Source organism: Phoca vitulina, unplaced genomic scaffold (genome assembly GCF_004348235.1).
Source record: "Phoca vitulina isolate PV1807 unplaced genomic scaffold, GSC_HSeal_1.0 scaffold92, whole genome shotgun sequence".
In the NCBI taxonomy this organism is placed as follows: Eukaryota; Metazoa; Chordata; class Mammalia; order Carnivora; family Phocidae; genus Phoca; species Phoca vitulina.
The window spans coordinates 265,429-289,153 of record NW_022589795.1 but is presented as its reverse complement, the minus strand read 5'-3'; the positions used below and the strand labels follow the sequence as shown (position 1 = coordinate 289,153).

At 56.3% G+C, this 23,725-nt stretch overlaps 2 protein-coding genes across 2 annotated transcripts; both read left to right on the top strand.

Moving 5' to 3' along the window:
* The first annotated feature begins 6,841 nt into the window (after positions 1–6,841).
* On the top strand, positions 6,842–11,019 carry KRT19 (keratin 19). Its single transcript, XM_032396457.1, has 6 exons — positions 6,842–7,282; positions 9,372–9,454; positions 9,683–9,839; positions 10,121–10,282; positions 10,396–10,521; positions 10,652–11,019. The coding sequence occupies exons 1-6, from the start codon at positions 6,842–6,844 to the stop codon at positions 10,904–10,906; spliced, it is 1,224 nt and encodes a 407-aa protein (XP_032252348.1). The 3' UTR covers positions 10,907–11,019.
* A 5,157-nt stretch (positions 11,020–16,176) lies between these two features.
* KRT15 (keratin 15) lies at positions 16,177–20,452 on the top strand. Its single transcript, XM_032396456.1, has 8 exons — positions 16,177–16,707; positions 17,629–17,711; positions 17,837–17,993; positions 18,446–18,607; positions 18,694–18,819; positions 19,019–19,239; positions 19,549–19,574; positions 20,085–20,452. The coding sequence occupies exons 1-8, from the start codon at positions 16,177–16,179 to the stop codon at positions 20,174–20,176; spliced, it is 1,398 nt and encodes a 465-aa protein (XP_032252347.1). The 3' UTR covers positions 20,177–20,452.
* The last annotated feature ends 3,273 nt before the right edge of the window (positions 20,453–23,725 follow it).

The following is a 23,725-nucleotide window of genomic DNA, read 5'->3' as shown; positions in this document are numbered from 1 at the left end:
CTGCGTCTGGCCCTCCCAGTGTCCCAGCCCAGGTGGGATGGGCTGAGGCTTGGCACGGGGCTCCAAATGGGGCCCTGAGAGCCCCGGGGCCAGGGCAGAGGCAGAGAAAGGCACCCCTCTTTGTGTGCAGAGAAGCGTGAGCCTGGTCACGTACACCGAGCCCCTCTCGGGAGGGATAGGGTGGGAGGGAGAGACACCCGGTCTTCCCAGAGTGTGGAATGTGGCACCTGGGGGGAAGCTGACCCTCTCCCTTCCCCCACTGCCCGGACAAGGGGCAGTTCCCTAGGACTCCGGGCTTCTTCCCCTCCCCCCGGGATTGGCTCTGGTTCCTGTCAGGCTGGTTTTTCTCCCCTGGGGCTTGAAGAGGAACACCAGGGGCCATCCTGACCCGGCCTGCCCTGCCGCACCTTTCCTGGGTTCCCACCAGTGGAAAGTGACCGAGATGAGCTGCCACAGAGGCAGCCGGATCTGGGCTGCTGGCCTTGGGTCCCTATGACACCACGCACCTGGCCGGAGCAAGGTCTTGAGCTCCTCGCAGCGTGGCCAGTATTTCTTGTCTCTGTCCTTTTACAACCCATGCTCCCTGCTAGGACTTAATTCAGGCCCTCTTTATCTGTAACGCGGACTATATCAGCAGACCCTAAACTGGTCTCCCTACCCCAGACCACGTCTACCCTCCTGTCCCACCAGCCCCTTCACCACATGGAACCCACAGCAATTTCTAAAGTATAGGTTCGGCCACATCACATCTCTGGTTAAAATAACTTCCCATTGTCTTCCGGATAAAGTCCAACTCCTTGGCTGAGCTGACAGCCCCCTTTCCCATCCCTTCCCTGATCCCTGCCCTCCCCTCCACGGACCCCAACCAGACCGAATTACCAGTGGTTCCCCAAGCTGGCCCCAGTGATGCTACTTTTCCAGGGCCCTGTCCCCTTGCCCCTCTGTCTGATAAACACCTACTGGTCTTTTAGCCTCTTGCTCAAGGGTCGCGCCCTCTATGAAACATCTGTCCATGCTCCCAGGCAGAAATGAAGGCTCTTTCCCTTTGCCCCCCACTTTGCTCCTGTGCAGACCCAATTCCCAGCACCTACACACTTGATTCTACTGATCTGTTTGAGGCCTAAATGCCTACTGGCTCAATAGTTCTAGAAAGGTGGCCCTCATAGTTGCGACTCGCTCCAGCGCCTCTAGAAATCCTCCAGTTATTTCAGAAAGTCCCCGGAGGAATGGCCCCCGTGTGCTGACAAGGTGCCTGCTGGCTGTAGGCTCGTGTGGGGTACACTCTGCTTCCCTCCAGCTCCAGCCGCTCGCCCTCCTCATGGTCCACGTGCACTACCCATGTCCCTGCAGGTGGGCCGACTCTGGATGTTCCTAAAACTTCCGGTTCTTGGGGAGCCAGAGCACGGGTCTCCTTACCGCATCCCCCCCATTCCACGTCATCAGGCCTGGAGGAGCCCTCCTGCACCCAGACTCTTTCCAAGTCCCTCCTGCAAAGTTCTGCCATCTCTTCCCTTCTACCCTCTTGCTTCATGAAGAGGGAAAACCAGTGCAAGGGACCCAGGGGTGGAGGCAGGAGCCTAGAAAACTCTTTGGGGGCTCTCTTTTCCCCACATCTGCTGCTCCCCTTTCCAAAGCTTCCTCTCTAGTATATGAGTGAGAAAAGGATGTCAGTGGTGCAGCGATGGAGAGGAAGAGGTATTACTATATCAGATGCAGTTGGTTCTCAATGTCCATCATACGGTGTTTCTTAAGAAAATACTACCTTTTAATACATAACATGAAACAGGTTCTATGTAAATATATCCTTGTAAAAATTAGAACAGCAGAGATAAGTGTGGGTTCCCCTCGACTACAAGCCTCCCCTTGACTACAAGCCTCCCCTTGACTACGAGCCTTCACTCAGTTTCTCTCAGAGGAAACCCTTGTCTTCAGGCTGGTGCATTTCCTCTTGTATCTATGTGCTTACGTGCACAATCACATGTACATCGCATGTGCTCATGTGCACAATCACATACACATCGCATGTGCTCACGTGCATAATCACATGTACATCATATGTGCTCACGTGCATAATCATAGGTACACCGTATGTGCTCACGTGCATAATCATATGTACATCCTATGTGCTCATGTGCACAATCACATGTACATCGTATGTGCTCACGTGCACAATCACATGTACATCGTATGTGCTCACGTGCACAATCACATGCACATCGTATGTGCTCACGTGCATAATCATATGTACATTAATGTCAGCATTAATTTATCATATGTATTGCCCTCTTGCCACTTTTATCTAAGACCTCATTCTTTAGGGATTTTTGTGTCACTGTATATTGACATTACTCATTCTGTTTATGTTACCCCTGTGCTCCCAAGCCCTGGTCTCAGCTTCCTCCAGTCTATTGTTAGTTACCATTTTTGAGCTTTCAATATTTTGTTGGAGTTAATAATTTTCTCTTGCCTGTTGTTTTATTCTCTCCAATATTCCTTAACTGTCAGCTTAACAGGGTTTTAGGAAGGAGTGGAAATTAATGTGAGTATTCAACCTAACACATTTCATCAAAACTAATACATCTCCATAGTCCCCTGCCGGACTGTTAGTTTTTTAGAGGCAGCAAAAACTTGTATATCCTTCAGTATCCCAGCACCTAGTACTATGCCCGGTAGATAGGGGACAGGGACAGATACAGGGTCGATGAATGGAGACACAGGTCAGAAAGTACCTTTAGCATCCTTGATGAAGGGCCCTGGAGAAGGGGATGGTGTCTAGGGAAGGGTTACCAATTTATACAATAAGCAAGTTCATGAAATCTCCACACTTTTTTTTTTTTTTTTAATTTATTTATTTGACAGAGAGTTAGAGAGCACAAGTAGGCAGAGCGGCAGGCAGAGGGAAAGGGAGAAGCAGGCTCTCTGCTGAGCAGGGAGCCCGATGCGGGGCTCGATCCCAGGACCCTGGGATCATGACCTGAGCCGAAGGCAGCCGCCCAACCGACTGAGCCACCCAGGCGCCCCGAAATCTCCACACTTTTATCTTTCTTTCCTCCAGCTTATGAATTCTGTTGTGTTCATGTGCACGTGTCCACCTCCTCTGCGGTGGCTGAACTTAGTTAGAGCTTTGCTTGCATGATCCACCAACTGACCAAATAAATAATCGTATATTGGAGCAGGGAGGACAAGTTAGGATCTTAACAGGTGACCCTATGCCTTTCCCAGCTTGATGAGGCCAGTGGAGGAAGGTACCCTGACCTCCATCCTGTGAGAGGAACACAGCATTCCTGGTTGGTGCTGTGGCTTTAGGGCATTAAATATCTGGGCTTGAGGGGCGCCAGCGTGGCTCAGTCGGTTAAGTGTCTGCCTTCGGCTCAGGTCATGATCCCAGGGTCCTGGGATCGAGTCCGACATTGGGCTCCTTGCTCGGCGGGGAGCCTGCTTCTCCTTCTGTCTGCCGCTCTCCCTGCCTGTGCTCTCTCCCTCTCTCTGTCTGACAAATACCTAAATAAAATCTTAAAAAAAGATTAAAAAAAAAAAAAGATCTGGGCTTGAATCCTGGGTCCACTACTTACTTGTGTGACCTTGGTCAAATTATTAATCTCTCTGAGCCTCAGCTGATCTTTGGAGTGGATCAGCTTTTCTTGTGACATATGGATTATTAATAGATGTTACCTGACAAAAGATTCCATGGTCCAGTGTAGTTGATAAATGTTGGTTGGACCAAGTTAAAGAATACTTATTATATGTATATAATAATACTTATAATTATAACAAATATGTGTATTTATTATATAATATTATTGTAAAATATTGTGATATTACTATTCCACAGTTACATAATAACATATTTTGAGTGCTCACGATGCGACAGGCACCCTTATGAGCCCCTCATTTAACCCTCAAAACAACCCATGAACCAGGTTGTTACTATTTATTAATATTTTAATCTCTATTTTACAAATGACTCAGGTATCAGACACTGGGCTACCATGCACTGTAACTCTCTAACAAGCAGTGTTTCTGATCTTATTGGACAGAGCCCCCCTTTCCCGCAGGGATCTCACGATGCTGGGGCTCTGCAGACATGAGCTGGGGGCAGCTGGGCAGGATCTGCTGTGGGGTCCCTTCATGGTTTAATATTCCCTTCCCAATCCTGACCCTGTGTGCACCTCCCCTGGAGACGACAGAACCCCGGCTCGGGGACCAGAGCTTGGGAAGGGAGCTCCTCCGGTCAGGTTTTGCCCTCAAGCAGCCAGGAGCGGATCCGAGACTCCTGGTTGTGGGCAGTCCTTTCCTGACCCCTCAGTTCCATCTCTGGGGAAGGCAGCTTGTACGGATTGCTCTCCTGAGTTCTTGATGACCAGAGGAATGGTCAGAAGCCACATAGCTCATGGTGGAAGGTGCTGGGCACTGTTCTGGCCAGAGAGCGGGAGTGGGGGATTCTTCCTGACTCCACCTGCATTTCAGTCTGGGGTTTACTGCCCTTGGAGTTGGTATAAGATTTTGGAAACGGGACCCAAAGGAGTTGTTCTGGAGCTGGGACCTCCTCGGAAGGGAAAGCAGAGCCTCTGTCACACGCAGGAACCTAGGCCACGGGGCTGAAGGTTGAGAGGCTGGAAGCCAGACTCTGACACCCCTGGATGGGGACCCAGCCGGTCATTGCTCCCCTTGGAGCCTCTGTATTGTCCTGTGTGAAATGGGCTGGGCTGCCGAGAGGACCCATTGAGACCCACAAAGACTGTAAGTTGTACTACCCTCAGTCAGGTGTTCTTAGGACTGTGGCCCTGGGGTGTGCACTGGGACCCAAAGGTCCTCTGGAGTTCAGGAGCTCACAGCCCCTTAATATCTGGGGGGGATTGTTGGTTCTGTTATTTTGTTTCCTAACACAAAGTCCCTTCCCAAAGCCTCCTATCAGGCCAGAAAACCAGAGTTTCCAGCTGGGGCTTGGTGTGTGTAGCAACCATCTGGCCCATAAGGAGCAGGCCTCCTTCTCAGGGTCAAATAAAGAGTGACTCACCTCACACCAGCCCTGGCGGCTACAACCATTGTGAAGGCCCAGCCGCACCCTGCTTTCATGGCCTGCCTTGAGTCATGCCCGCCTCCTTTCCCTTTTGGGCACCTTGGGTCCACTTGCAGGTCTGGTTCACTAGTTTAAACAGCCTCAGGCTGGCCTTCCTGAGTGGCTCAGGGCTACTCCTGGTGGGTTACGGGGTGTGTGGGCGGTTTCCTGCCCCCCCCCCCCCAGCTCCTGGATAAGTGGGTAGCTGGAAGGCAGTTTATTGGGGACTGGTGTCAGAGGCTGGGACAAGTCTTCCTTTAGCTACAGGTGACCCAGGTGATGATGTGCAGAAAGGAGGGCTGAGATTTCACTGGGGGAAACTGAGGCCTGTTGCTGCCTCACCTCCCTAACACCATCTCAAAAGGGCTTAGGGCCCCTGTCTTGTGACTGGGTGACTGCTCTGACCTAAGGAACCATGGGGACAGTTCTGGGGAGGGGTGAGGTCCTTGGGGACAGGAACTGGGGTGAGGCACAGGCAGTGTCTGGCAGGGGGCCTGGCCCTCCCAAGTGCAAAAAAAAAAAAAAAAAAAAAAAAAGAAGAAAGGGTGGGTGGAATTGTTGAGCGGGGTGAAGAGCAAGGCTGGGGACTGTGTGCAGAGAGGGGGGCTCCTTCGTCTTATTATTGAAGCTCTTCACTTTGTCTGAGAGCACCCTGCAGGGCCTAGCAGTCCACTCATTGATCCAGGTACTAGGACAGGACCCTGTCAGGCTCCAGGATTCAGTCTCACACCCTCCTTCCAGATGCTCACAGGGAGGGAGGGATCCCATCCCATTTTCGTGTCTGGGTGGCAGGGGCTAAATGTCTCATGGGCATGTCTTATTTGCCTCCTTCAGGCTCAGATTCCCCATCATAATTTCAGTAAATCTGTGTTGAATGAATGCATGATTTTGGGGCTGGAGGTTGGGGTTCTCCTGGAGGGGCTGGGTGGTAAGAGGCCCCCAGTGGGGCCCTGCCCCAGGTGGGGTCAGGCTTGAGCTTGGGGTTGCCTGGAAGTCTTTTACAGTCCAGCCGCAGAAGCCTGCAGAAGCCTCCCTGCAGCTGTTCTCAGGAGCCTGTGGTCACCCCAGGGCGCCGTATGGCTCCAGCAGGGCGGGGCAGCTTTGTCTCAGGAGGCCAGTGGCCAGATCACCCTCCTCTGGGGGACTGAGAGGAAGTCAGGGTGTGGGTGATCCCCAAGGGGCAGGCTCTGAGAGGTTGTAATTCCAAGTGGGGTGTAGGAATCTCCTGAAGGTATTGGAGGGAAGTGTTTAACTCTGACTCCCAGGAAGGGGCTTCAGAACATAATTCCAGAGGGGATGGGGGGTTGAAGGGAGGACAGGGTGTAGGAGTCTAGTCCCAGGAGGACTTAATTCCTGGGGGGTTTCAAGCCTGGGTTAATCTTAACAGCTTCACGGGGGAGGGTCAGAATGTGAATGAGGGTGTCTGTGTGTGTGATGGGGTGAAGAAAGGAAGGAGTGTGCTAGGAGGTGAGGAGGTGTGCAGTCGGGGCTCCGGGACTCCGGACTGGGCTGGGGTGGGGCAGTTCCCCGCAGGGCCACAGCAAGGAAGAGCTGGAGGTAGAGCCACCAGGAACTGACCAATGGGGACAGTGCCCGTATTTGCACCCAGGAGCCTGCAAATTCCTCGGGGCTCAGATATCCGCCCCGATCTCCTCCCACCTCTCCCCTTCTCCCTCCCCCTCCCCCGCCCGCCCCGGGCATAAAAGGCGCCAGGTGAGGCTCTCGCCACTCCTGTCGCCACCGCTGCTCCTCTGACCAGTGTCGTCCGAGTCCTCCTTCGCCATGACTTCCTACAGCTATCGTCATTCGTCTGCCACCTCGTCCTTCGGGGGCCTGGGTGGCGGCTCCCTGCTCCTCGGGGCGGGAGGTGCCTTCCGCGCGCCCAGCATCCATGGGGGCTCGGGCGGCCGCGGCGTGTCTGTGTCCTCCGCCCGCTTCGTGTCCTCGTCCTCCGGGGGCTACGGCGGGGGCTACGGCGGGGGCTACGGCGGCAGCGTTGCCGGCGGCCTGGCCGGGTCCGACGGGCTGCTGGCGGGCAATGAGAAGCTCACCATGCAGAACCTCAACGACCGCCTGGCCTCCTACCTGGACAAGGTGCGCGCCCTGGAGGAGGCCAACGGCGACCTGGAGGTGAAGATCCGCGACTGGTACCAGAAGCAGGGGCCCGGGCCCGCCCGCGACTACAGCCACTACTTCAAGACCATCGAGGAGCTGCGGGACAAGGTGGGCGGCGGCCCAGCTGCGGGAGGTGCACCTGCCGCGCAAACCCAGAGCAAACCCAGCCCCGCGGGCCGGGCGAGGCCGGGGAAGGGACGGCAGCCACCCGAGCCACCACTTGGCGGGGCGGGAGCTAGCCCGTTAGGACGTGGGAGGCCCGCAGGGTGGGGCAGAGAGCTGTGGGCAGGTGAGGAGGGGCAGGGCGGTGGGGCAGGAAGTAGATGCCCGGGTATCGGGAAGGGGGCAGGCTAGTGGGTGGGGTGTGCAGAGGCGGCCGGGGCGGGGTTGGTGGGCGGGGAGGCCTGGGAGAGGGGGTCCGAAGGAGTGGGAGGAGATGGGACAAGGCTGTGGGCTGCCCAGAGGCCTTGGCCCGGGGCCGCGGTGGCAGCAGGGAGACAAGCAAGAATTTGGCCTGAGAGGAATGCAGTCCACCCCGGGCCAAACCTACCCTCCGCTGCCCCCCGGCATGGGCCCCTTCGCATTCCTTTTCTCTGGTGGGGCAGGTCTGGTTTCCATCACGCTCAGGCTGAAACCCCTCCTGCCTGCCACACCATACTTAGGAACTTCTAGGAAGAATGAGAAGGGACATATGCTAATGGCCTAAGGACCTGGTAAAGGCGGGACATATAAGCAGAGGACCGCCCCCCCCCGCCCCCCCCCCCCCCCCCCCCCCCCCCCCCCCCGTCCTTTTCGGCAATAGTTCTCTGTGGGTGGAGAGTCCTGGGGTTGGGAGTGCTGGAGCCATAGGTCTAACAGGGAGCCCCTAAGGGCATGCAGGGTGGGTCTTGGTCTCCACCCTCAGGGAAAAGCTGGGAGCTCTGCTGGGAAGAAATGTTATCAGAAGCCAGTGGGACATTTAATGATCCCACCTGCTGGGGCTCCAAACACGCAGCTCCCCACAACGTTGCCCAGTGCCTGCCTTGTGGCCTGCATGGTGCTGGGTGCCAGGGGCATAGAGCAGAAAGACCAGACCGTGGACAAGGAGGGACAGCTAGAGTTGTAAACAACAAAGCAGAATACTGCTTACACACTTTTAAAAAAATTGTAACCTAACAAGAAATACATTTTACCATGTACCTTCACCCATTCTCTTTCTGTTATATACACACCCAAAACGGAAGCAAAACTTTATTTATTTAAAGATTTATTTATTTATTTGAGAGAGAGAGAGAGAGAGCAGGGGGGGGGGAGGGAGAGAGGGAGAGGGAGAGAGAGAATCAATCCTTAAGCAGATTCCCGCTGAGTGTGAAGCCCTATGCAGGGCTCCATCCCAGGACCCTGAGATTGTGACCTGAGCAAAAAATCAAGAGTCAGCTGTTTAACCAACTGAGCCGTCCAGGCGCCCCACCAAAACTTTCTTGAAATAATTCTTACCGTACTGTGGGTGATCTCTTCTCATATTTTATATTCTGTTCATGTTCATTAAAAAACAATGCAAATTATCTCCCAGTACAATGACTAATGAGTCATGACTTGCTCTTTGAAAAACATAAACCCGAGTACCTTAATCAATGGTGTGAATATGCCCGTCACAGCAGAGGGACCTCAGATGGGGGTGAACTTGGACAAGAAATCCTGAGCTTCATTTCCCGCCTCTATAAAATAGGCATACCCACTGACCTGGCATGAAAGATGAGGTGCAAAGTGCTTGTCACATAATTGATGCTCAACAAATGGGAATTCCCTTTCCTGAGGCAGAATGTGCTTTGAATGGGGCTACGGACAAAAGTACCCCAACACGTCATCTGGTTTGCAGATCACTAGAGTCTGCCTCCCCTAAGACCATTTAGAGTTTCCCTGGGTACAGGTCTCAGACACTTTCCTCCCAGACTTACCTCCATGCCCTCCCACACTCATGCCCTACCCCCTGTCTCAGCGTCCCTGACGATGGTTTCTCCTGCTCCAGCTCCTGGGCATGGACTGATTCCAAGACCTCCCAGAGAGCAGGCCAGTGGACAGCTGAGACATGGCTGGGGCTTTGGTCTCTAGGGGGTAGAGGCATACTCATTTGCTCTCCTCTCTCTTCTAGGAAGAACGGGGGTGGGCAGTGCCAGTATACTAAACTGGTGCCAACTTCCTGCCTCTTATCTTCCAGATTCTTGGTGCCACCATCGAGAACTCCAAGATTGTCCTGCAGATCGACAATGCCCGTCTGGCTGCAGATGACTTCCGAACCAAGTGAGTATGTGTTTGCCTCAGAGGGCTGCAGAAGCCAGGACAGGGAAGGAGGGGCAATCCCAGACCCTTTGGGGGCTCAGTGCAGTGGGGGGACTAGACTCTGTCCTCACTTACCCCAGCTGGCCTGAAGCAACCCCCTCATGGACTCCTGAACCCTGGGGGAGATGGGGGAAGTCTTCAGGGGTTCAGAGGAAATTCTGGTCTGACTACACCTATTTCCTCTGAAAGGTTTGAGACGGAGCAGGCCCTGCGCATGAGCGTGGAGGCCGACATCAACGGCCTGCGCCGGGTGCTGGACGAGCTGACCCTGGCCAGGACCGACCTGGAGATGCAGATCGAGGGCCTGAAGGAGGAACTGGCCTACCTGAAGAAGAACCATGAAGAGGTGGGTTTCAGGCTGGGCCTTCTGTTCATCCCACCCCAACTTCCCAGGGCTAAGGACACTTTTATATCCTGTATCCTCTTGACTGTGACCACACTTGCTGTACCCTCGATATGGCCCTGGGTGTGGAGCAGGGCTCCCAGGGCTCCAGCAGGGGATGGTGGCCACCTGGTCTATCTGCACCCGAACCAGCCCCTTTCCCGTCTGGGGGGTGGGGGAGTGACCTGGCCCAGGCCCAGCAGGCTCTGGGCTCTGACATGCCCATCTCTGCTGTGTCTTTCCAGGAAATCAGTGCCCTGAGGGGCCAGGTGGGTGGCCAGGTCAGTGTGGAGGTGGATTCCGCTCCGGGCGTCGACCTTGCCAAGATCCTGGGTGACATGAGAAGCCAATATGAGGTCATGGCTGAGAAGAACCGAAAGGATGCTGAAGCCTGGTTCACCAGCCGGGTACGTAGGGGGAAGCAGGTGTCCTTTGAGAGGTGGCAGGGAGAGAGAGCTTCATGCCCTCAGGCAGAGGTCTGCCTCACTGCTTATTCCTTCTGCCTGCTCTCTTCTTGCAGACCGAGGAGCTGAATCGGGAGGTGGCTGGCCACACAGAACAGCTGCAGATGAGCAAGTCGGAAGTCACTGACCTGCGGCGCACCCTCCAGGGTCTGGAGATCGAGCTGCAGTCTCAGTTAAGCATGGTCTGTACCCCCCGCCCTGTGGGGCGCACCCTGGTGCCCTCGCAGCCTCGCGCAGCCTGGGCCGTGGCTGTGCCCTTGCCCTCTCAGGAACCAGTCTCCACTGAGTCTCTGTCCCTCTCCCTGCCCTCAGAAAGCCGCCCTGGAAGGCACACTGGCAGAAACAGAGGCCCGCTTTGTAGCCCAGCTGGCCCAGATCCAGGCTCTGATCAGCAGCATGGAAGCCCAGCTGAGCGAGGTGCGTGCCGACACTGAGCGGCAGAACCAGGAGTACCAGCAGCTCATGGACATCAAGTCGCGGCTGGAGCAGGAGATTGCCACGTACCGCAGCCTGCTGGAGGGCCAGGACGCCCACTACAACAACCTGCCCACCGCCAAGGCTCTCTGAGTCCAGCAGCTCCTGCTCTCCTGCAGAGGGGATCCCCTGGGTAGGGCCATGGGAGGGGAGGGACCCTACCCCTGTCTCTTCCCCCTGACCTGCCAATAAAGTTTTATGGCTCGAGGAAGGATGTTGGGTTTGTTTTTTCGGCCCATAGAGATGGTTCTGTTTGGGTTTTATTTGGATCAGAGTGCGCCCTGTCCCAGGAGAGGGAAGAGAGGGTGCTCACCAACTCCTACTGGTAGGCTAATTCCTGTTTGCAGAACTCTTCGTTTATCTAATCTCTGCCTTAAAATAAGCTTGTGAAACAAGCATTGCTCCCCCCTCCTTTCTTTTAAAGATTTATTTATTTATTTGAATGAGAGAGAGGGAGAGCTTGAGAACAAGTGTGCACAAGTGGGGGGAGGGGCAGAGGGTGAGAATCCCCAAGCAGACGCCCCGCTGAGCGTGGAGCCCAACGCAGGGCCAGATCCCAGGACCCATGAGATCATGACCTGAGCTGAAACCAAGAATCGGAAGCTGTTGAGCCACCCAGGCGCCCCGCATTGCTCCCTTTTTACCGAGGGGTAAACTAAGGGTCAGACAGGTGAGGTGGTTTGTTGTAGATTTAACTCTTCTAACATGGCAAAGGTGGGATTTGAAGCTGTGGGTTTTTTTTTTTTTTTTTTTTCCAGATTTAGTTTTCTCTCCACTTTACTCCCTCAAGGGTTGGTGTGTATTTGTGTGTCTGAAATTAATGTTTACTTGAGCACCTAGTATGCATCATTTGATCAAACAACCTTAAAAGCTAGTTAGTGTGAGTAACATCTTATAGAGCAAGAAACAGGTTCAGAGAGGTTGAGTAACTTGTCCGAGGTCACACAGTGACTTCATGGCAGAGCCAGGACCAGAAACTAGGTTTCCTGAAGGTGCCACCCTGTATGTACCCCAGTCTCCTGGGATTGATGCTTCTTTTTTTTTTTTAAAGTTTTTTATTTATTTGACAGAGAGAGCCACAGCGATAGAGGGAACACAAGCAGGGGGAGTGAGAGAGGGAGAAGCAGGCTTCCCGCTGAGCAGGGAGCCCGATGCGGGGCTCGATCCCAGGACCCTGGGATCATGATCCGAGCTGAAGGCAGATGCTTAATGACCGAGCCACCCAGGCGCCCCGGGATTGATGCTTCTATGCCAGGTCCTCAGTACCTGCCAGTCTTGCTCCATGTGAGGGCCTAGGACTAGGATCCCCTGCGGCAGTTCCTTTCGATACATTTCTCCACCTAACTGAAGGAGAGCCTGGGGCTTTGGGGGTCAGAGCCTGAGTAATGGGGGCAGGCATCCCACTCAGAAGGCTGAAGAGGGTATACCGGTCGGTGTCAGTGTGTGTGCATGCACTAACACATTCATCCATCCCTGGGCAGCCCCACATAAGCCCCTTACGCCCACCAGCTCATACCTGGGCCCAGAGCCTGGAATGGGACCCAGCGGTGACCTGGACCTCCCGTACGGACCCCCAACCTGGCTTACCAGAGGCTGGTCCTAGGCCAGCAAAGGAACGTAAGTCCCAGCTTCCTGGTCTAACTCTGCCCTTGTGTGGGTATGGTCTTGCCCCTGTGGTTTACAGTTCAGCTGCCAAGAACTGAGGCCAATTAAAAATAAATAAGTAGTCCCACCTCCCCTTGGCTGAGAGGTGCGGGCTGAGTGGGTCTGTTAGGTCCCACGGATCTGCCTGATCCTGTGCTGGAGGGGGGCCAGTGAGGAGCACTCTACCCTGTGCCCCCAGAAGGTCTGGAGGGGAACACGTGGCCGCCATGAGTGCCCAGTGCTGTGTGAAGGAGGCTGTGACCCAGTCATACCCTGTGCTAAGAATCCTGAAGGAGGTGCTCTTTCTGCCAGTTTCCTGTGGGTCTTAGAGACCTTCCTTAACTTGCTTCAGGTCACAGAACTGGGGAGCCCAGAGCACAGCGCTTCCTCCTCTCCCTGGGCCGGGAGCCCCTTCTGCCACCTCCCGAGCTATTCTGCTGTGGCCTCCAGCACCCACAGCCCCCCTCTCCCCCTTAAATTTAGAGGCCTGGCTCACCCTCAGGCTGAGACTGCCCAGGGATTTTTGTCCCCTGTTCATGAAAGCCTCTGTTGTCACAGCTGAAACCCTCCCCTATGCCCCAGAGGCCTCTGGAAATGTGGCCGTGGGGTGGGGTCTGGGCCCAAACAGGTGGGGCAGGTGACTGGGTCGCAGGTCTGGGTGTCAGGAAGGAAGGCTTCCTTTGTGTGTGTGTGTGTGTGTGTGTGTATGTGTGTGTGTGTGTGTGTGTGTGGCATGGGGAGGCAAGGGCAGGGACAATTTTCTGTCTCAGTCAGGGAGCTGAAACCAGGGGTACTGTGTTAACAGAGAGGCTGGGATGGAGGAGAGGGAGGGAAGGAGAGAGAAGGGGAGAGGATTCACGGGGTGTCTTACCCTCCCTGCTGGTCCTTGTGACCACTTCAGTTCGCAGAGCATTTCCTGTCAGTCCTAGGCACAGCTCCATCCCTGGGCGGCAGGCTGGGCAGGGGTTATTTCCATTTTCCGGATTGGTAGACTGAGGCTGAGAGAGGCGGCTGGATTATTAAGAGAGCCACATACCTAATAGAGGAGGAATTATCCAGGCCCCAGGACTTGTGCTCTCTCCGTCCCTAGCATCTCCCTGGGGAGCGGGGAGGTGAGGGGTGGATGTAGGGAGGCCACACCCCCATGTGTCATCGGATGCTGTCCGGGACCCTGTAACAGGACTCAGTGTTAATGGCTCCATTTTTTTTCTTTCTGTGTCTTCTGGTAAAATACACACATAATTTACCATCTTAGCCGTGTTTAAGTGGACCGTTCTGTGGCATTAATTCCGGTCACATTATGGTGCCACCAGCCTCACCATGCGTGCTCAGGACTGTTTCCATCTTGTAAAACCGAGACTCTAAATCTGTTAAACGGTAACTCCTTCTGTGATTCTGACTACTCTAAGTACCTCATGTGAGTGGAAAAATGGCCCAATGTTAAGTTGGGAACCTGGCTCAGAGAGGTAGAGTCACACCCAGAGGTGGAGTCCAGCCCAGGCTTTTCCACTGGGCCGCATATCCCATCCCATCCCAAGGAGAGAAGGCCCCGGGGACAGCCTGTCTGCAGTAGGCAAATGACAGAAACTGGCACAGCGTCATGGGTGTGCTGCCTGGGGCAGGGCCCTGGGCTGCAGCCTGGGCTGGAGCCAAACAGAGCTGGGTCCCCACCCTTGCCCTGCCTCCCCACCTGGTGCTAATGAGCAGGCACCAAGTGGCCCAGACCTTGAGCTCACAGGAGCTGTTTGCACTGAAAGCAGGGATTTGTGACTGGGGCAGCTGCTGCGCCTGCATGAGCCTGATAGCGTATGAAAGCCACCTCTCGAGGGGCGCTGGAGGGGAGTCAGGGTGCAGAAGAGGGGCTGGCTGGGGCCCAGGCCTCCCTCAGCCTGGGGTGATGGCGTGCGATTGTTTCCCTGTTAATTGCTGGGGCCGTGATGTCTGCAGAGGCTTTAATGAGCTGTGGCTGATCTGAGTTTGATTATTTTTCTTTCGGAAGAAAAGACAATACCCTCCTACCCACGAGACGATCCCGCACTGTCTGCGCCCAGCACTCAGAGGCCCGGCTCATCCACCCCCATCCACCTAGGCCTTTGGTCCTTCTCGCACCAACCTGGCTCAGGTACTGAGCCCCACTGTCTGCTTCCTTAGAAGATGGGGAGGCAGGAGGAAGCAGGCTGGGGGCTCTCGGGCCTCAGGTGGAAGCTGAAAGTGCCCCTCGCCACGGGCACACGTCCAGGGTTTCATAGGTAGTAATTGATGGAGCCAGGATTTGAACCCGAGCCCGAGGGACTCGGAGCTCCATCCACCTCACTGTGCTTCAGCCCTGGACTAGATATCCTTCTGACTCTCCAGATTGGCCTTGCTTCCCTTCCCAAACCCCAGCTCTCCCGAAACCCTGGAGCCGGGGCCGGAGGGCCAGTCTGTGTCTCCAAGTGGCACTGCCTTGCATGTATTACGTATCCCCAGAAGCCGGCCCCTGGGTTGGCGGCCGAGAGAAGGGCTCTCCTGAGTGTTCAGCTCCCCTCTCTGGCCTCAGCATCCTGCTCGAGAAGAGGTGTCTTCCCGTCTGCCGGCCAGGCCTCCCTGAATCCTCCTTCCCGACACTCAGGCACGTAGAGCCCTCTGGGTTGGGTCCCTCCCCGGCCCCAAAGCGCTTGACAGGACAAATCGAGTTACTCTGGCTCTGCTCTGCAGGGACATGCCCTCTCTCTGGAGAAGGCAGGGGCTTTCTGGACTGTGCTCCGTTCTTATCTGCAGAGGTTTGCCCCGACGTGTCCCAGGAGCAAGCAAAGGTCCAGTGACATGTGCAGTTGGCAGGTGGCGGGATTATCAATCAGCCCCTTGTCAGCCCAGAGCCTCCTGGCCTTTGTGAGAGTGCCAGTGCAATGGGGCTGGGGGCTGGGAGGGAGCTGGGGGGAGGGGACAGCTGGGGGGGAGGGGGAGGCATGGAGGAGGAGGAAGGTTCTGCCGCGTCAGGGAAGAGACAGACGTAGGCTTCTCTGATCACCTTAGCTGGCTTCTCTGATCACCTTAGCTGGAACTTGACTCGTGACCCCCCTCTCCTGTCTTCAGCCTGTCCCCCATGGGCCATGCATGCCTCCCTGTGCCTCCGCCCCCTCCCCTCCCCCCTGCCGAGCCATGGCTCTCCCCGGGTCCTGCAGGCTCGCACGTGGGCTCTGTGAGTGGGACAACACAGAGCAGTGATGGGGAGTGGACTCTCAAACTGAGAGTGGGGAGCAGGCTGCCTTGGGGTGAGGGCCCTGGGCCGGTGGCCGCAGAGAAGTCCAGCGAGGGCAGCTCTGTCTCGAGCTGCTCCCACCCTGCGGGCGGAGGCCTGGGAGCTGCGGAGTGATTGGGGTTTGCTCCCTGCTACTCTTGGTGTTCTCCCAGAGCCAGAGATGAGCCTGCATTGGAAGTGTTAAAACCATGGCCCTGGGGCAAAACACCATTCATTCTGAATCATCTGTTTTGTTGCATTGAAAAAAAAAAAGAAAGAAAAGAGAAACTCCCCACCAGCTGAGCAGAGGTGTGCAGGCAGCTGCGTTTGAACACCAGAGCTGGCTTCCCGTTGGGGGAGGAGACGCGGTCCCACAACACCCTCGGAGGGCTATATAAGGAGCCCCAGGCTGGGGGACGACAGGCCGTGCTCTGCGCTCAGCCCAGCCTGCGCTGCCACCAGCCTCTGTGCTTGCGGAGGACTCACCCGCTGCCCGGCCATGAGCACCACGTTTCTGCAGACCTCTTCCTCCGCCTTTGGGGGTGGCTCTACCCGGGGGGGTTCCCTCCGGGTTGGGGGAGGCGGCTTTGGTGGGGGGAGTCTCTATGGGGGCGGTGGAAGCCGCAGTAGTTTGGCTTCTTCTGCTAGGTTCGCATCCTCCGGGTCAGGAGGGGGCTATGGGGGCGGCATGAGCTGCGGCTTCGGTGGAGGGGCTGGTAGTGGTTTCGGCGGCGGGGGCTTTGGAGGTGGCTTTGGAGGTGGCCTTGGAGGTGGCTTTGGTGGGGGTTTCGGCGGTGGCTTTGGTGACTACGGCGGTGGCGATGGCAGCCTCCTCTCCGGCAGCGAGAAGGTGACCATGCAGAACCTCAACGACCGCCTGGCCTCCTACCTGGACAAGGTGCGCGCCCTGGAGGAGGCCAACGGCGACCTGGAGGTGAAGATCCGCGACTGGTACCAGAGGCAGAGCCCCAGCAGCCCCGAGCGGGACTACAGCCCCTACTTCAAGACCATCGAGGAGCTGCGGGACAAGGTGAGTCCTCGGGTGTCAGAGAGACGGAGCCGGCGGCTGGTCCCGCACACGTCTGTAACATCAGTGCTCTAGCTGCCGCGAGGAGACCCTCTCCTGCCCGGGCCGCGACTGCCGGTGTATGGCTCGGAGAGCAGGGAATGCTTTCCAGGTGTGGTGCCAGCACACATCCGCTCAACCTGGCAGTGTGGGAGGATCCTGAGATTCTGGTCAGGACGGGGCCGGGGGGGGGGGGGGGGGCGGGGGGGGGGGGGGGGGGGGGGGGGGGGGGGGGGGGGGGGGGGGCGGGGGTTCCGAGGCGGGGGCAGCGACACACGCCCTGCAGGGCTCTGCATCAGGTGCCCCTTTGCTTCTTTTGCAAGAACGGTAAGTGTCACCTCAGGAGCCCTGAGTGCCAGGACCACCTGCCTCACCCTTTGAGGGTATCTTTGGTGCCAAAAGCAGTATTGGGACTCAGGACACCTCGAACTCATGATGTGCTCTGCCAGCCACTTACCCTCTCAACTTACCTGGACCGGTTTCCTCAGCCGTAGCGTGCCTTCCTGACCTGCCCTCCAGGTTCCCCTGGCTGTGGGATGTTCTGTGGGTCCATGGCTGTGTCCAGGTGTGCTGGAGGCCAGTGACCAGGGCAGGCTGGTGGACTATCCCCGGGAGGGCTGTTGTCAGAGTTCACCGAACCCCACCCCAACCCCTCCTGGCAATTCCCACAGGGGAGTCCAGGCACTCCGGGCGCCTTGGTCTTTCACGCCCTGGAGCCAGGAAGGGTGGCGTGGGGGCACTTGAGGGGGGGCTGAACTCTGCCCTGGGGAGCCTACAGGCTTCTGTTGTTGGTGTCAGCCAGGGGTCTGACCTGGGGCACAGGGTGGGGAGAGCAGCAGGGAGGACGGAACACTGCTCTGGGTGCTGACTCCCTGACTCCTGCAGATCCTGGCGGCCACCATCGACAACTCCCGTATCATCCTGGAGATTGACAACGCCCAGCTGGCGGCGGACGACTTCAGACTCAAGTGCGCTCCTGCCTCCCTCTCCCCTTCTGGATTCCCCACCTTTTCTCGGCCTTCTCTCCCTCCTCCAGCTCCAACAGCCCAGACCTCTTGCCCGTCCTTACTCTGGGCTCCCTCTCTCTTCCCAGGTATGAGAACGAGCTGGCCCTGCGCCAGAGCGTGGTGGCCGACATCAACGGCCTGCGCAGGGTGCTGGACGAGCTGACCCTGGCCAAGACCGACCTGGAGATGCAGATCGAGAGCCTGAAGGAGGAGCTGGCCTACCTGAAGAAGAACCACGAGGAGGTGAGGGCCGGCAGGGGCTGCTGGTGGCGGGAGGCAGAATAGGGCTACTGGCACCTCCTCCTAGTTGGCTGAAGGGCTTAGTGGTTCAGATATGCTCCCCTCCACCAAAACAGGGGTCCCCATGGAGAGCAAGGGGTACTATCCTTTGGGGACCCAGACTCCTTTCCTTCTCAGATCCATAGCCAGGCCAGGTGGTCAGTGTGACCTGCCGTCCTGATTTGTTGCACGAGCTCAGACAAGGCCCTGCTGTCTTGAGGTCCTCCTTAGCACCTGGCAAGGAAGAGAGGCCCTCAGAGCCAAGGGGCCATGTGATCGAACCTCTTCACGTTCAGTGGGGAACAGAGGCTGGGGTGGGTGCGCAGGAACGTGAAGCCAGGATGGGCCTGTGGGAGCCCAGGCTCTCAGCTCTCTCTTCTGCCCTCTGTCCCTAAATGGGCCTGCCCACCCGGCAGGAGATGAAGGAGTATGGCAGCCAGCTGGCAGGCCAGGTCAACGTGGAGATGGACGCGGCACCCGGCGTGGACCTGACCCGCGTGCTGGCCGAGATGAGGGAGCAGTACGAGGTCATGGCGGAGAAGAACCGGCGGGACGCCGAGGCCTGGTTCTTCAGCAAGGTGGGCCTGACCTCGCAGCCCCGCCCCAGCTCCCCAGGTCTCCCAGGACGCCTGTGGGCCTCACTTGCCTTGTGTGTGACCTACAGACAGAGGAGTTGAACAAGGAGGTGGCCTCCAACACAGAGATGATCCAGACCAGCAAGACGGAGATCACAGACCTGAGGCGCACGATGCAGGGGCTGGAGATCGAGCTGCAGTCCCAGCTCAGCATGGTAGGGCCACCTGCCCCCCAGCCCACCCCAGCCCACCCCAGCGTGGCCCGGCCTTTCCCACCAACCAGGGCTGGTTAAGTCTTGGGTTCCCAAGCCCCGTCCGAAGGGTTCTCTGCCCTCCATTCAACGTCGGTCCGCATGCCCGCGACAGCTTCCTTCCTGGCCTGACAGGGTATCTCTTGATCTGTTGCCCTTCCAGAAAGCAGGGCTGGAGGGTTCACTGGCGGAGACTGAGTGCCGCTACGCCATGCAGCTGCAGGAGATCCAGGGGCTCATCAGCGGCCTGGAGGCTCAGCTGAGCGAGCTCCGTAGTGAGATGGAGTGTCAGAACCAGGAGTACAAGACTCTGCTGGACATCAAGACGCGGCTGGAGCAGGAGATCGCCACCTACCGCAGCCTGCTGGAGGGCCAGGACGCCAGGCAGGGGCGAGGGTGCAGGGGGAGGAATGAGGGAGGGGCCGGTTGGGGTTGGGGTGGAGAGTCATCTTACCCGGACAGCAGTGGGACAGCATAAAGGAAGCAGATGGGGTGTTACTGTGTATCAGAATCTATCTGCTTAGGGGTGGCAGGTCTGGACAGGCTCTCAGGATGTCCCAGCCTCTAGAGAAATCAGTTGTGCGGCTGGTGGTGGTGGGCTCTGGAGAGGATTGCTTAGCCAGCCACCAGGGCCTCCCTTAAGGAGATCTGGGCTCACGCCCTTCTCTTATATCTGCTTCCCCTCTCTTTTAGGATGACTGGCATTGGCACCAGAGAAGGTAAGAAGGCTTCACTCTTCCTTCGTGGGGTGGCAAGGGGAGCTGTTGAAGCCACCATTCCCCCGGAATGGGCTGGAAGGAGAAAGATGCCAAACAAGCCAGTAGGGAGGGGACACACCCATTCTAGGCAATACCTCTTTCCCAGGGACCCTCTATCAGCCCCAGTAGAGTGGGGGCTGAAGATTTATTGAGAACCTTCCAGGTTGAGCAGGCTTTGTCCGGGGAATAGCTTACCCCAGGCCCCACCTTCCTGCACTTAATGGTAAGAAGCCCCTGATCACTTCCCGTTCACCTGCCGTTAAATCCCTGACTTTCTTGCTCACTGCGGGGCGTAACTGTTGCTACCACCGCCCAGCTCTATGATGAGTGATACAGCACCAGACCTCCTGGCCAGTGGCCATTCTCAGGGGTGCTGTCCAGTTCTCCCCGAGCTCAGCCAAGGTCCTGGCTGCCTTGGGAGGGAGAACAGCGAGGGCCCCCCACTCTAAAGTCTGCTCCTTCTTTCTACAGCTTCCCTGGGAGGCAGTGGTGGCAAAGTTCGAATCAACGTCGGGGAGACAGTGGAGGGGAAGGTGGTTTCTTCTCGCAAGAGGGAGGTCTGAGTGCCCGGTGCAGGAGAGACGTCCCTCGTCTCCTCCTCTCTCCCCAGGCTGGGTGGAGGACTGGCCAGAGGGGCCAGAAGAGCAAACCCCAGTCCCTGCTTTCAGAGGATCCAGATCTCCTTGTTGGGTGCTTGGCATGCTCCCCTTCGTGCTCCCCTCCAGCTCTCCCCATCCGCTTTTGAGCAGGGACGGGCAAGAAGCTGCTGGATCGTGTAACAAGCTCGTTTGTACCATGTCTGTCTGTGCAATAAAGAATTGCTTTTCCTTTTGCAAATATCTCTTGGTAGTATGTCCAGTTTTTCTTGTTGGGGGCCTCTGTAGGCCTAGGACCCACAGGTTGGCATCTCTTCTTACTTTGGCCCTTTTCTCTGCATGGTCATAATTCATTCTTTGGGGTGCCCAGGGCACTGAGGACCAACTCAAGCTGCTCAGGTAACTTGCTGTTCTGGCTTATTCCATTCAGTGATCATGGAAGCAGGAGATGGGGATCTTCCTCAGAGCATTTTGGTGCACCCAGCACAGTACTTGTCGCATTGAACAGTTATTTACCCAACAATTGACTGTATAGATATTATTGGTTCACCCTTGTGTGGCTTGGCACTATGCTAGGCAATCCCACCCATGGGTCTTGTTTAATGTGACAGTGGGCGGTCAGGATTTATGATTCCCATCTGAGAGATGAAGTCAGGGAGGTGAATGACTTGCCAGGGATGGATAATGAACAACAGGGCTGGGACTGGGCCCCACATCTGCATGATTCAAAGTCCAGTGCTTGTTCTGGGAGCCCAGGCCCTGGCCCTTCACAGCTCATTGCCAGGACCTTCCTCCTTATTTCTGGTCCTCCCATATGTGTCCCTAGAACTTCCCCTTTTTTCCAGTCCGGCACACCTGACCTCCAGAGTGGCTGAGCCAGGTAACATCTCTGCCTCCTGCAAAGAGGGACCTTATTCACCCCCTTACCCCCTGAAGCCACCATCTCCTTTCCATAAGGCAATTAAAGTGCTCAGAGGGAAAGACACCAATTCCAGGAAGCCCTCCCTGATTTCTGTAAGCTTAAATCCAAAGAAACATCAACCCCTGTTGCCCTCCTCACTCCAAACCCTGCTCCTGCTCCTCTGTCCCCAGCATCTCTGCCCTTGGGCTCATTAGGGCAGCAATATCCACACACACTTAATTTGTTGCCTCTGCTCTGAGGCTGGTTCTTCTGGGATTCATAACCCCAGACAGAGGGAAGGAATGAGGAAGCAGAGAACTCTGGGCGCTGTGGCTGGGCTGGGCTCTGGTGAGGACTGGGGGAGAGGGAAAACCGGTTTCTTAGTCCTGCTGGGAAGAGGAGGTTGGAGGTGCCTCTGTTCTCCTGAGAATCAGATCATTTGCGGGGGGAGAATCAAGCCCCCTTGAGGCACCTCCATGAGTCTTGCTGGATGACGCTCCTTGCCCAGCAATCCTGGTTGGACAGAGGGTGGCACCTGTTTTTTCTGAGGGAGATTTAATCTAGAATGTGTCTCCTGAGTACACACTTTGAAGCCAGACTTCTCTGGGGCTGGAGGAATGAAACAGAATTTATTAAGCGTCTATACTTCGCAGGGCTCTGGGCAGGGCATTCAGTGGATGGGCTCTCATTTATTCTCCCAGAGGCTTTGTAAAGGTGGGATCAGCCTACAGCATCAGTTTTCAGAGAGGAAACTGAGGCTCAGGGAAGTTCAGTAACTTGAATGGAGTCGCCAGCCGGGAAGCAGTGAGGTGGGCCCGGGACTGGTCTCTCTGGTTTCAGACCCTTGCTTTTCCCTTGATGTCTCGAGGGTGATGGAAACCGGCAACACCTTTCTGAAGAGGGTGTGTTAATCTGAAACCCCTTTCTTAACCTCTGTGGGAAACCTGTTCAAATGGCATCCAGCCATTACTGTCAGCAGGAGTATTCTCACGTCTAACCATAGTCGCTCATACCAGGGCTTGAGCTCATGCTGAAGCCCAGGGCACAGGGACATCCTGAGAACAGCCAGGCCCCTTCCTGAGTCTCCCCGGCCCAACGGCCTGACTGCCACTCTTGCTTCACTGGCCTCCGGGTCTCTGTCGAGGAGTCTCAGGTCTTCAGAGCAACCCACAAAGGGTTTTCTCAGCCCACAGTTCGCCACAATAACGTCTGCAAAGGTGCAGAGAAGTAAGGTGGGGCCCCCTCCTCATCCAGTGGGCCTTCTCTCAGGGCCAGACCCTGGGCTGGAGAGCGAACGAGCCCATTCCTGCTCTCCTGGGATTCTGGGGTCCGAGAGAGGTCCTTGGCTTGCCAAATCCTGTTTCCTGCCTGACCCTGGAGTGAGAAGCTCACACCCAGGGATCACTTGTTCCCGGCTGAGCCCTTTAAATAGTCTTTGGGCAGAGATGGCCCACCTTCTGCCTGCCCCTGGGCTGAGGCTGGGGTTGGTTTCCAACTAATCTGGGAGGCGGGCAGCAGGCCTCCCTTATCCTTTAGAGACAGGCTAGCTTTGGGACCAGGGATTAGGGATTTGGGCTAGTCTCGGGTGAGGCTGGGCTTCCCAGAGCAGGCACGGGGCATGCCTACCCATCTCCCTGAGGACTTTGGCTGGACCCTGTACCTCTCTGGGTCTCAGTGTCCTCACCTTTAAACTGGGGAACCTGGCTGGACCAGACTCAATGTTCTCTATGAGTTCATCTGTATCCTGGGACTTCCGAGGGGAACCTGGCCTATGAGATCGATGACACCAGGGGCTGTGTCTCCTCCTTGAACTGCTGAGCCCTCAGAGTGGGAGCTACATAAATATTCGTTGAATTAATGCATGACCTTGCTTCTCCTTTGCTTTTCCCCGCCTTAGACATGGCTCCGGACATTCACTAGTACCTTGGGTGAGTGTGCGCCTGGTGGTCACCTGTCCCTTGGCGGGCAGCAGGCAGCAGAGGGGGAAATCTGGAGCTGGCAGCTTTTCCCGTGAGATTTGCAGCTGGGATGACCCCATTGGATACTACTCCTGGTCGTCATCCCCTCTCGCCTAAAGCCAGCAGACAGAGTATCCCTGAAACTGCTTCTCAGGCATTTGACAGCTTCCCTGTGCCAGGAGTAGTACTTGGGGGTACTCAAAGGCCTTTTCGTCAGGGAATGTAAAGCTGAGTTGGGGAAATAAGATAGGAATGCCACCAACTGTCACTTGTCTGGTCCTTGTGGGTACCATGCTGGCTGCAGGGACCAGAGATGGAAGCACAGCAAACTGGCACAGAATGGAGGCCCAGGACAGGTCAGACCCAAGGATGAGCTTGAATTTCCTCATTTGTAAAAGGGAGGGCCTAGCAACCTCCTGCTTGCCAAGTTTTCCCGCATATCAGGCGCTTCTCACATGCTAACTCATCTAATGCCTGGTTTTCAGTTGTGGCCACCAAACCACTGAAATGCTGAGTAACTTTCCCGGGGTCACAGAGTCAGTCGATGGCAGATATAGGGTTGAAACTCAGCTCCACCTAATTCAAAGCCTTTGCCGACCTCTCTGGGTTTCTGTGAAGCCCGGGCGGTATAAAGGATTTTAGAAAGCTGGAGACTAT

What these genes read in the sequence shown, in the direction of transcription:
- KRT19 (XM_032396457.1), top strand. Translation starts at nt 6,842, where the DNA reads ATGACTTCCTACAGCTATCGTCATTCGTCTGCCACCTCGTCCTTCGGG. An exon ending in TGAAGAAGAACCATGAAGAG is followed by an intron (nt 9,840 to 10,120) that starts GTGGGTTTCAGG and finishes GTGTCTTTCCAG; the next exon opens with GAAATCAGTGCCCTGAGGGG. An exon ending in TGCAGTCTCAGTTAAGCATG is followed by an intron (nt 10,522 to 10,651) that starts GTCTGTACCCCC and finishes CCCTGCCCTCAG; the next exon opens with AAAGCCGCCCTGGAAGGCAC.
- KRT15 (XM_032396456.1), top strand. Translation starts at nt 16,177, where the DNA reads ATGAGCACCACGTTTCTGCAGACCTCTTCCTCCGCCTTTGGGGGTGGC. An exon ending in TGCAGTCCCAGCTCAGCATG is followed by an intron (nt 18,820 to 19,018) that starts GTAGGGCCACCT and finishes TTGCCCTTCCAG; the next exon opens with AAAGCAGGGCTGGAGGGTTC. An exon ending in TGGCATTGGCACCAGAGAAG is followed by an intron (nt 19,575 to 20,084) that starts GTAAGAAGGCTT and finishes TTCTTTCTACAG; the next exon opens with CTTCCCTGGGAGGCAGTGGT.